At 34.5% G+C, this 12,341-nt stretch overlaps 1 protein-coding gene across 6 annotated transcripts in view; it reads left to right on the forward strand.

Annotated features, from left to right (window-relative positions):
* The window catches only part of TASP1 (taspase 1), a 261,474-nt gene that overhangs the window by 34,398 nt on the left and 214,735 nt on the right, over nt 1-12,341 (forward strand). For all 6 annotated transcript variants that reach the window (XR_004313102.1, XR_004313103.1, XM_032461813.1 and 3 more), the window contains 2 exons: nt 2,291-2,411; nt 8,747-8,831. Coding sequence is in view for 4 of the 6 variants with exons in the window: in XM_032461813.1 (XP_032317704.1) it covers nt 2,291-2,411; nt 8,747-8,831 (206 nt within the window). In the remaining 2 variants the exon portion in view is untranslated. The remainder of the gene's footprint in view (nt 1-2,290; nt 2,412-8,746; nt 8,832-12,341) is intronic.

Genomic DNA, 12,341 nt, shown 5'->3' on the forward strand with positions numbered 1-12,341 from the left:
CTAATTACGCAGTCTCTTCCCTTCATCTTACAAAATGCCTTTTCTTATTAATGGTTTTATGTATCTCCCAGTTTGGAAGTTTCAGTCCTATTCTCTCTCTTTCTTCTTCCTTTTTCCTGCTGCTGTCACTTCATATGAAGTGGTGAATGTTTCAAGCCTGCATTGTAAAAAAGCCTCCAGTTTGGTCTCTCTGGTTTCAGTTCCCTCCCCTTCCTTTTCATACAGTGTATGAATGCCAGTTTATGTTTCCTTGACCAATTTACTCATCTTGACTTTTTCTTCTACAGAAAGCTTGAATGGCTTCTCATGTTCCCAGAGAAGTACGGATTCTGATGAGTGGCACGGGGGCAGTCTCCTTTTGGCTCCAGCTAACCATTTTTCCTAAACGTGTCTTCTGTGACTCCAACACTTCACGGCTGCCTACACGTGGCTCACATCATATCCACTAAGTGGAATTTTCTAGCCTCCTGACAGTCTCTGCAGGAATTTTATTTTACATCCTTCAGGAAGCCTGCTTATTGACTTTCTCATCTCATAATGGGCCGTTCTGTTCTGCGAGCTCTAAGTACTTGTCTGTATCCCTCAGTTTCTACTTAATTGTACAACTCTTTTGTCATTTTCTACCCTGCAATCTTTTAAAATTCTGTGGACAATTAAATTTTCTAACTGTATTAGGACAAAAAGCCCTGGTCTCGAATCCTTGACCCCTTTGCTCCAGTTCATATTAGGAAAGTCTTAATGTTGTGGTCAGTTTTCCTTGGATCTGGCAGATCTGGTAGATGATTTCGAGTGTTTGATAATCTTTAGATTGATCCAAAATTATCCTGGTTTCCTACGGTAGTATTGGTCTTAGCTTAGAACAGAGTCAATTTTCTGGATTGACTGAGATTTCTTCTCAGATATCCCCTTGCAATGGATATCTAGTTGTCCCAGCACCATTTATGGAAAAGACTATCCTTTCTTTTTTGAATTGTTTTGACATCCCTGATGAATTGACTGTAAGTGTAAGGCTTATTTCTGGACAATTCTGTTGCATTGATTTACGTATTTATCCTTAGCTCTATGTCCGTATCACATGATCAATTTGTAGTTAAGTAATAAAATCTAAAAGTGTGAGCCCACCAAGTTTGTTTTTCTTTTAAAAATTGTTTTGACTATTCTTATTTCGTTGCATTTCCATATGAATTATAAGATTGGTTTGTCAATTTCTACAAAAAAAAAAAGGCAGCTAGAATTTGATAAGGAATTATGTTGAATCAGATCAGTTTGGGGTGTATTACCACCTAAAAGATACTGTTTTCTGATCTATGTACGTAGATGTCATCCTTTCATTTATTTATGTCTTTAATTTTTTTAAAACATGTTTTGTACTTTTTGCTGTACAAATCTTATACTTTTTTTGTTAAATTTATTCCTAAGTATTTTATTCTTTTTGATGTTGTTGTCAGTTGAATTGTTTTCTTAATTTCATTTTTAGATTTTTCATTGCTTATGTATAGAATTGCAATTGATTTTTGCATATTGATCTTGCATCTTGGAAACCCATTGAACTTGTTTATCAGTTCTAATAGTGAAATTTTTAGGATTTTTTTTTGTATACAAAATCATGTCATCTTCATATAGAGATAATTTTACTTCTTCCTTTCTAATCTCGATGCTGTTTGCTTTTCTTGCCTAATTGTCGTGTCCAGAGTATCCACGATGATGTTGAATGGAAGCGGTGAGAGTGGACATTGCTGTGTGGTTCCTGATTCTAGGGGAGAGGGTCTTTCACCATTCCCATCAATGTTGTTTCTGGACTTTTGTGGATGCCTGTTATCATGTTAAGGAAGTTTCCTTCTATTTCTAACGTGTTGAATATTTTTTATCATGAAACATTATTGGATTTTGTCAAGTTCTTTTTCTTTGTTAATATGATTGTGGTGTTTTTGTTGTTTCGTTCTTTATTTTATTAACATGATGTATTGCAATGAGTTTCAGATATTAAGGCAAACTTGCTTTTCTGGAATCCCTCTTGTTCATGGTGTATAACCCTTTTATATTTTGCTGCATTTGGCTTCCTTGAAAATTTTGGCATCAGTAGTCATGAGGTATATTGGTCTGTAGTCTTCCTTCCTTATGATGTCCTTGTCTTGCTTTGGAAGCTGGGTTGTATTGGTATCATACAATGAGTTGGACAGTGTTCTCTACACTTCCTTTCCCTTTCTAGTTTTTGAAGAGTTTATGAAGCACTGGTATTAATTCTTCTTTAAGACTAATGGTATTTTAATTTTTGTTTTTTATCTTTTAGGATTCTCCTTTTACAAATGCAGGAATGGGATCTAACCTAAATCTCCTGGGTGAAATTGAGTGTGATGCCAGCATAATGGATGGAAAGTCCTTGAATTTTGGAGCTGTTGGAGCACTAAGTGGTATGTGGACATCATAGCACATTAGCTCTGTTCTTTAAAAAAAAAAAACAAAAAAAACTGGATGTTACCATTTCATCCTTCCTGAAGACTTAGCCCAGTTGTTTTCACCATTCTTGCTTGGAATAGTGTGCAAAACAAACATTTTTTTCTTTTACTGAATTTAAAATGAAATCTTAGCTACAGTTTTAAAGAAAACAGTGAAACAGCTTATGTTCAAGTCTTTGGTTAGAGTTTAATCATTTTCCTCTATACTCTCAAGAAATTGCATTTAAAATGGGAATTAGCATATTCTATTAATTTTGCCATTATTTGAAATACACGAGTATGTTTTTATTGTTAAAAAGCTCAAATGATATAAATAAAATTTATCTTTGATTTTCCAAATCTTTCCCTCCAAAATTCTCCTTGGGAGGTTTAACCAGTAAAACAAAGTGCATTTATCCATATTTATATGTAGTAGAAACATAGTTTTGCACATATCATTAAAAAAAATGTCCATATTATTATGAAACTTTCTCTTTTTCTTTAAACAGGATGCTTTGGAATCTTTTTCCACATCAGTACATATAAGATATATCTAATATTTTGCAGTTCACTTGTTAAAGCAAAATATATATGAAGGGCACAAATTTCAAGTATAAAGCTTCATGAATTTCTAGATGTATATAACCATGTAAAGCACCATCTAAATCAAGACATAAAATATTTCCATGTCAAAATATAGAATATTTCCAAACTCCCAGGGTTTTTTTTTTTAAGCCTCTTCCTAGTTCATATCTCTTGTTCTCTGCTCCTGCCCTTCCCCGCCTCATTTTCCTCTAATTCTGACTTCAGGTACCATAGACTAATTCGCCTGTTCCTCAGATTCGAATGAATGGAACTGTATGCTTCTGTGTCTGGTTTCTTTTTCTTAATGCTGGGCCTGTGAGATTGATTTATAACTTGTGCCGCAGTAGTTTTTTCTTTCGTGTTAGTAGCATTTTACTGCATGGATATATAATAGGAAATATAATAACTTCTCTGTTCTCCTTTTAGTGGATATTTGAATAATTTCTAGTTTTTGATTGTTGTGAATAAAACTCCAGTGAACATTTTCATATGTGTCTTTTGGTAGACATATGCACTTACTTCCCTTGGGTATAAACTAGGATTTGGAATGGTAAGTTGAAGTACATATGTGTTTCACTTTAGTGGTTACTGTCAGACGGTTTTCAAAAGTAGTGCTACAATCTCTACTCCCACCAGCAATGTCTGAGGCATTTCAGGTCTTCTACATCCTTGCCAGTGTTTGGGATTTTTATTCTTTTTAAAATTTAGCCCTTTTTGATATGTGTGTAGTGGTATTATTGTTTTAATTTGAGTTTCCCTGGTGACTAATGATATTGAGAATCTTTTCATATGCTTATTGTCTATTTAGGTTTCCTTGTACAGTGTGTGTTCAAGTCTTTTGCATACTTTTTATTGGATTATATTTTTTATTGATTGCTGGAATACTTTATATGTTTTTGATATAGCTCCTTTGGTCAGATACATGTATTATGAATATCTCCTCCCAGTCTGTTGTCACTCTCTTAATCCTGTCTTTTGATGAACAGAAGTTTTGAATTCTAATGAAGTTTAAGTTATCAACCTTTTATGTTATGGTTAATTTTTTTTTTTTTTGTATTTTGTTTGAGAAATCTTTGCTTATCTAAAGCTTTTAAAATAGCCCATACTATTCTTTTTTAGTAGTTCTGTTGTTTTTCACTCTGCACATTTAGCTTTCTTACCAAGTTCAGATTACTTTTAGTGTATGTGAGCTAGCAACTGAAATTAACTTTTTCCCTCTTACGGATATCCAAATGGCTCATTGTCATTGTTAATAAAAAGGGCAGTCCTTTCCTCACAGAATTGTGTGGGCAGATCAGGTGACTATATGTGTAATGGTTTATTTCTATACCTTTTATTCCATTGATCTGTCTATTGCCAGTGCCACATTGTTTTGATTACTATAGTTTTATATTGTATCTGGATAATCTGGTAGTATAAAAGTTCTAACTTTTTTTTCCCCTTATGATTTCCCTTTATGATTTATTGGCTATTCTGTTTATAATATTTTCATAAAATTTTTAGAATCGATTTGTCAGTGTCCATAGTAAAACCCTGCTGAGATTTTGATTGGTATTATATTAAATGAATAGAACCACATATGGACAACGGACATTGTGACAATATTAATTCTTCCTGTTCATGAACATGGAACATGTACTTTTATATAAATATTACTATTTTTTTCTCAGCATTGTTTATGGTTTGTAGTATATCTTTTATTAGATTTATTCTAGATACTTAGTTTTTGATGCCATTGTAAATATATATTTTAAAATATTCAATATCTGATTATTTTTTATACATAGAAATACAGTTGAGTTTTGTATATTGCCCTTGTATTTAGTGGTGTGATAATGTCACTTATTAATGCAAGCATTTAGAAAAATAGATTCTCCTGTAATTTCTGTGTCCACAGTCAGATTATTTTTGAGTCATGGAAGTTTTGCTTTTTTCCTTTCTAATATTTAAAATTTCCTATGTTTCTTTAAAAGTTGTTGTTCCTGATCTTAGCAGGAGAGCATTAGATGTTTCACTGTACTGTGTGCTACTCGGTGTAGGAATTTCATAAATGCTCTTTACCAGATTGAGGATGTTTCCTTCTAGTTTTAGTTTGCTGGTAGTTTTTATTATGAATAGGTGTTGAATATCATTAAGTACTTTTCTGCATCTTTGAGTTATGACTTTCTCCTTTATTTCATTAGATAATGATGAAATTTATGGTTGACTTTTGAATGTTAAGCCAACTTTTTATTTCTGGCATAAAGTTTTTTTGATTATATATTTTTTTGTCTTTTTATATTCCACTGGATTTGATTTGCTGATGTTTAAGATTTTGACATCTATGTTCAGATAACAGATTGGCTTTAATTTTACTTTTTTACAATATTCTTTTTAGGTCTTGCAATCATTTTATGGCTGGCCTCATAAAATGAGTTGGTATTTTTTTTTTCTTCCTCTATTCTTTGAAAGAGTTTGTGTACGGTTGGAATGATGTCTTTTTAATTGTTTAGAAGAATTCATTAGTTATTTTGAATTAGTGGAGTTTTCTTTGTGGGAAGTCTTAAATAAATAGGATTCAATTTCCTTAACCAGTTTTAAGAATATCTGTATTTTTTCTTATGTGTGTTTTCCATAGAATTTGTCTTTTTCATATGAGTTGTCAAATTTATTTGCACAGAGACTTTATTGACTTCCAGTTTAATGTCATTGATTAGAGAACATACTCTGAATAATTCCAACCCCTTGAAACTTTTTGAGGCTTGCTTTATGGCTCAGCTTATGGTATATTTTGATGAATGTTCCATGTGAACTTCAAAAGAGAAAGTGTTCTGCAGTTGTTGGATGTATATTCCATATATGTCAGTTAGGTTAGTTTACTTATTATTTGTTACAATCTTCTCTGTCTTTTCTGATTTTTGTGATAGGTAAGAAAGGACATTTCAATTAGTTTTTATTTCTTTTATTATGAGATTTTATTGGTATTTAATGAAATTTCATATTTTTAAAGGTTATTAGCATTTCTCCATGAACTGACTATTTATACCTCTTGTGTGGCTTGCATTTTAACTCTGTGTAAAATGTTCTCTATCATATTAGAATTTAAAATTTTGTTTGTCAACCATAATACTTTCCCTCTTGTGGCTTTTGTATTTTGTATTTCTTAAGGTTTCTCTTGCTCATAATTGTAAGCATAGTCACATATTTTTTTTTCAAATACATGTATAATTTATTTTCATTGGCCTCTTGAATGCATTGTTTATATTTTTCTGAAATGACCAACAGATTATCCCTATATAATCCATTGAATAATAGTAATCATAAGTGCCATTTATTGGGTGACTATTACATACCATGCATTGTTCTTCAGTAGTTCAGGTATATTAAATCATTTAGCTCTCACAATAACCTTATGAGGTCTGTACTTTCATCCCTGTTTTACAGGTGAGGAAACTGAGAGACAGGAGAGATTTAGTAGTTTGTCCATGGTTACTGCATCAGTCTGGGTTCAACCAGGAGAAGGAAACCACACAGCAGTTTAAACAGGAGCAGCTTAATATGAAGGGCACAGGGAGAATACCCAAGTAAGGATGAACTTGGAAGGGGGTTCAGACCTCACTGAAGAGGGTGTGGTTGCAGCCTATTGTTTGGCAGAGAAGCTGCAGGGTTACTCAGGCCACAGTCACTACAAGAGCAGAAACAACCCTGTGGGGCTCAGGCTGGTAGATGGGCACACAAGGACAGGGAGCCATGGAAATTAAACCTCTGTTGTGCAGGATGGAGATGGCCCTTTGGGCTCACTAGGCAGCCAGCCCCATAGGACACTTTGCTGAATGTGGTGCTAAGGAGAGAGTGTGGGGATCAGTGAGGATCTGGGTACCATCCTGTTCCTTCTGGGCTGTCCACTCTGCTGCTGTGGCATGAGTCAGGAATTGGGGAAAGCATGTGATGTCCAAATGCTGCAGAAAGCTGCACCCTGCAGGCACTTAGGGCTGGAGAGTATCCTGTGGGCCAGAGGGTAAGAGAAACTGGTGCTCTCCAGGGGCCTGGCTAGCAAGCCACCCTTCCTCCTACAGTGCGTCTCCAGTGCCCTCTGCTGACAAAGCTGGCCAGTGTGCCAGTTGGCTGAGGAAACATACTCAAAGGGCCCGTATCCATTTTCATCCACCAGACAACCAAGGGTGAATTGCAGCTGAGAAGCAATCAACTGATAGCTGGTACAGTTATAAAACAGTCTGACTCCCATCACTCTGTGCTCTTTCTGCCTCTCATAAACAGTCCATCCTTTTCCTACTCATTGGAAATATTGTCTGTATCATGTTTAAATCTCCACATTCATGTGTCTGTGTCTCAACTTTAGCTTTATTCTATTCCGTTGATACATTTGTCTATTTTGTATCCAAACCACACTCACAATACCTTCTAATAAAAAATGATATCTTGTAAGGTGAGTATCTCTTCCTCCCTTTTTTCAAAGTTTAACAGAGCTTTCCTGATGAGTTTAAGAGTTAGCTTTGATGGAGAATTTATAGCTTCGAATTTAAAAGTTAATTTGGTAATTACCAATGTCTTTACAATATTGAATCATCATATACAGAAATACATTTTATTTTAAGAGCTAGTGCAGATATCTGTGCTTTTCCTTCTTTTGATATTTCATTCTTTTTTTGGTGACCGAAGTTTTTGGTGTTTAGCTAAATGTCTAGTTTTTTTTTTTTAAATCAACCCTGGTGACCTTCATTTGAATTTTTATTCTCTTTATGTCCCACTACTGGGTTTTGTTTTGTTTTGTTTTGTTTTTTGTATTAATAGTGTCCTGAGAGGAATCCATAGGTTAGTGGTTAAGGGCATGGTCTTATTAGCTTAGCTGCCTCTGTTAAAATTCTCAGCATGTGATCCTAGGCAGGCAACTTCACCCTCTGTGTAAATGTTTTCTCAGTAATTAGATAGCATTCATAGGTGTACTTATGTGAGAGAGTTGAAAGATCCATTGAACAATTTGATGCATGGAAGGTATGGCACTGGGCCTGGCACATGGAGGGTCCTAAGTTACTATAACCGTCTTCTTTCATCATCACTGTCGTATCTGTCATTGTCATCCTGACAGTTTTTTCATGATAACACATACTGTTCGTCCTGTTGTACCTCCCAGATAAGCACTGTCTTCTCACCACAGTTCATGTTCTGTTTTTCCTCCTGGAAACTATCTGAACTTCACTTTTGGCTCAGTCTTGTACACAGTTGGCCTCTTCTCCCCACCTTTACTCCATTTGTAGGACTTTCTCTTTATTCTGTCTCTCCTGCAGGTGAGAATTAAAATTTTTGGCCATTAATTTTTCTCCCCAAGGTACGTTTGAAGCTGTTTGTAATCATGTTTATTCTTTAGAGGAAATACATGGTTTTGATAATAGATGCCAAATTTTCAGTTTATTTTTAAAATTCTCTTCTGAAATCTATTAAAAGGGAACCTAATTTAAATTTATATCATTTCAAATTCAGTCTTTGCTGCTGCAGCGCATGACAAAACAAGAATATATGTTTTATATTTGTTCTTTTCTTGCACCTGTAGGTATTCATATTTTTGTCCATTTGATCCTGATTGTTTATGATCATTAAGGGTTTTCATTAGTATATTTAAAGAAGAGCTTTCCAAGATATTTAAAAGTTGTTTTATTGAAACAGCCACAAAACTGAGTAGGAAACTTGAAGACTTCCTGACTTCATTCTGCACCAATTTTATTTTTTAGGAATCAAGAACCCAGTCTCAGTTGCGAACAGACTCTTGTGCGAAGGGCAGAAGGGCAAGCTCTCGGCCGGCCGGATTCCTCCCTGGTAACTTCTTTGTTCTTTGACTTTCCCGGGTCTTTGGTCTCTGGTGCATGCGGTGTTTGAAGGCTATTTTTATCCACAGAAGGCTGATGCTGTTGGTTACACACCAGTAGTAGCTTGCCTTTGAGAGGAAGACATGCTTTGTTCTGTGATCTTGGAACATTTTGTATACTTGATAGAGCTCCGATTGGAACAGAATAGAACAGATTAAAGCAGAAGAGAGATCAGAGTTAATTTTCTGTTTTGTAGTTGATTATAGAGATGCTTTTGCTGTTAATTAGTGCTCAACTGGGGTTCTTTTTTATTATGAAACTTTAAAGTATCTTACACGTTTGGGTCCAGAATCTAAACTAATGTTTAATTTTGAGAAGTTCTTAGAATAAAAGTGCTTAATTTTTCTCTTCTGGAGATACACATTGTGACCCTGAGATTAGTATGATTACATCTTTCTCCAGCATTAACATACAATTTTCATTAAAAAAAAAACTTTGAACTTTCCAAATATTTGTAAAAGTAGAGAGAACATTGTAAAGAACCCTCGTAAACTTCTCATCTAATAATTCACCATAGTTTTGCCCTTTCTCTGTCTCACACGTCTCTTTTTTTCCTGTACTGTTTTCAAGCAAATCCTCACCATCACAGTTCACCCCTCAACAATTTTGTAAATTTCTCTGTTTGTGAAATATAATCACCATCCTGTTATCAAGCCTAACAATACTAACAAATATGCCTCCATACTCCTTTATACTCAGTATGTGTCTAGCATGCCTGGCTGTGAGGGTTACAGTAACATCCTGTGTTGAAAGTTGTGATGGGGTACCATAGGAATCACTTTGTTTGACTACTGTAGTTTCAAGTCAGAGATAATAAATGAATATAGTTTTGAAAAATCTTGAAACCTTTTACTCAAATATATTCAAGGTATCCTTTTCATTATATACTTTTCAGGTGTCTAATTGCGATACTAGAAGGGTCAGTTATGAAAAAATTCCAAAGAAATATTAATTTCCAATATTATGTGTTTTCAAGAAAGCAAAGATAAGGAAAAGCAAATCTGATTTCTTGAAATCACTTCTAATATGTGTTTGCTTGGTATTTATATGTTTACTTATAACTCTGAAAGTAGAGAAAGTGATTAAAAAATTCGAATGTATACTTTTCTCATAATTTATGTTAAAACCATGCTGTTTTGTTTAATTGGTGTAAAGTCACCAATCCAAAATTTACTAAGTGTTTGTTTAGTACATGCACAGAGTCCTACTATCCAGACCTTTTTAGGGGAGTAATAGGTACAAAGATACTGTCTCTGGATTTGTATTCCCCTCAATGTTAATTTAAATGTGATTGTTTTCTTCCACCCATATTTGCTACTATACATAAAGCATGATTAAATCGAAGCAAACCAATTTTGAAGACACCTGCCCAGTAGGGAGGAAACAATGCAGTTGTTTTAGTTGACAAGAAAAATAGCATAGGGGGGAAGTTATACTCAGTGGTAGAGCGTGTACTTAGCATGCATGAGGTCCTGAGTTCAATCCCTAGTATCTCCATTAAAAAAATAAAAAGAATAATGAGTAAATAAACCTAGTTATCTCTCTCCCCCTGAAAAAAGTAGCCTATTTTTTTTAAAGAGAAAAATAGCATAGACCCTGTGAAAGTTATTTTAAAGTTTATCTACAAACCCACCAGAACCCCATTCCCTGCACTCCTCATATCATTTACCAAGCAGATTCTCAAATTTATCTGGAGGAATAAGTGTGTAACAATAGCCAAGACAATTTGGAACAGATCAAAGGTAATAGCCATTATGATTACTGTAATGCTATAGTAACTAAAACAGGTTGATTTAGGTATAAGGGTATGTAAAAGATCAGTAAGACAGACTTGGAAGTCCAGAAGCAGCCTTCTTGTATAAGTGAAGTTAGTCTGTGATAATGCTGTCATCTCAAAGCATTCTGGGTATGTCTGATGGATGCTGTAGGTTCATCATAGATGCTCTTTATCATCTTGAGAAAGTTCCCCTTTTTTCCTAGCATGCTGAGAGTTTTTAATAGGAATAGATACTCTACTTTCCAAGTGCTTTTCTGCATGTATTGACATGACTTTATAATTTTTCTTATTTAGTCAGTTAATATAGTGGTTAGTTGATTTTTGACTGTTAAAGCAACAATTGCATTCCTGGGATAAACTCCACTTGGTTATAATATATTATCCTTTTTATATGTTGTTGGATCTAATTTGCTAACATTTTGCAAAGAATTTTTGCATTTATTCTTATGAGAGATATTGGTCTAGCTTTCTTTTCTTGTAATGTCTTTGGTTTGGGTTCATTTTGCTTCTTGGAAATGTAGGGAATATATATTTCATCAGATTTGGAAAAATTTTGGCTATTATTTCTTCAGATAATTTTTCTGATCCCTCCTTCTCTTCTGTCCTCCAGGACTCCAATTACACGTGTATTTGATCTCTTGTAATGGTTCTACAGACCACTGATAATTTGTTTACTTTTTGTATTCATTTTTCTCTTTGTTTCATTTTGAATAGTTTCCATTGCTGTTTTCAAGTTTACTAATTATTTTTCAGCAATATCTAATCACCTGTTAATCCTGTCTAGTTTATTTTTTATTTCTGACAGTGTAGCTTTTATCTCTTGAAGTTTGATTTGTATCTTTAAAAAATGTCTTTCATGTATCTACTTAACATGTTCAGTCTTTCTTGTAGCTTCTTGAGCATGTACATAGAGTTAGAGTAACTTTAAAACATCTTTGTTTACTATTTCTATCATCATTGTCATTTCTGGGTGGTCTTCAATTAAATGATTTTTCTCCTCATTATAGGTTACATTTTCCTGCTTCTTTGCATGTTTGGTAATTTTTTATTGGATTCCAGGCATTGTGAGTTTTGCCTTATTTGGTGTTGGATATTTTTGTATTTTAATTCTAGGATGTAGTTAATTTATTTAGAGACAGTTTCATCCTTTCAGGTCTTGCTTTATATTTTGTTACATGCAACCAGAGAAGCATTTAGCCTTGAGCTAATTTTGCTTTGCTGTTGGGCAGAACCCTTCTGAATACTATAACAGATGCAATTAGAATGAGGTTTTTAATTTTGACGGGTGGGACAAGAGTTCTTCCTCACCCTTAGTGAACTTGGGGACTGTTTCCTCTAAAACTTTAATATTATTCTTTCCCAGGCTTTGGGTAATTTCCTCCTACACATACACTGCTCTCTACTCAGCTGAAGACTAGAGGGGGACTCTGCAGATTTCCAGAGTCCTTCCTCTGTGCTGCTCTCTCCTCTCTGGTTCTCTGCCCTGGCTTTTCTGGATGCCCAGCTCTATGTCTTCAGCTCAGAGAAACTGCAGGACTCTTCCTGCGCTGTGGCCTGGAAACTCCAGGCAGTAGGCTGGGGGCAGTCATAAGTTTACCTCGTTTGTTCCCTTTCTCTCAAGGATCACTGTCGTATTTTGCCTCCTGTCTAGTGTCTGAGAAACTGTTATTTTCTATATATTGT

This window comes from Camelus ferus, chromosome 19, assembly GCF_009834535.1.
Source record: "Camelus ferus isolate YT-003-E chromosome 19, BCGSAC_Cfer_1.0, whole genome shotgun sequence".
Lineage (NCBI taxonomy): Eukaryota > Metazoa > Chordata > Mammalia > Artiodactyla > Camelidae > Camelus > Camelus ferus.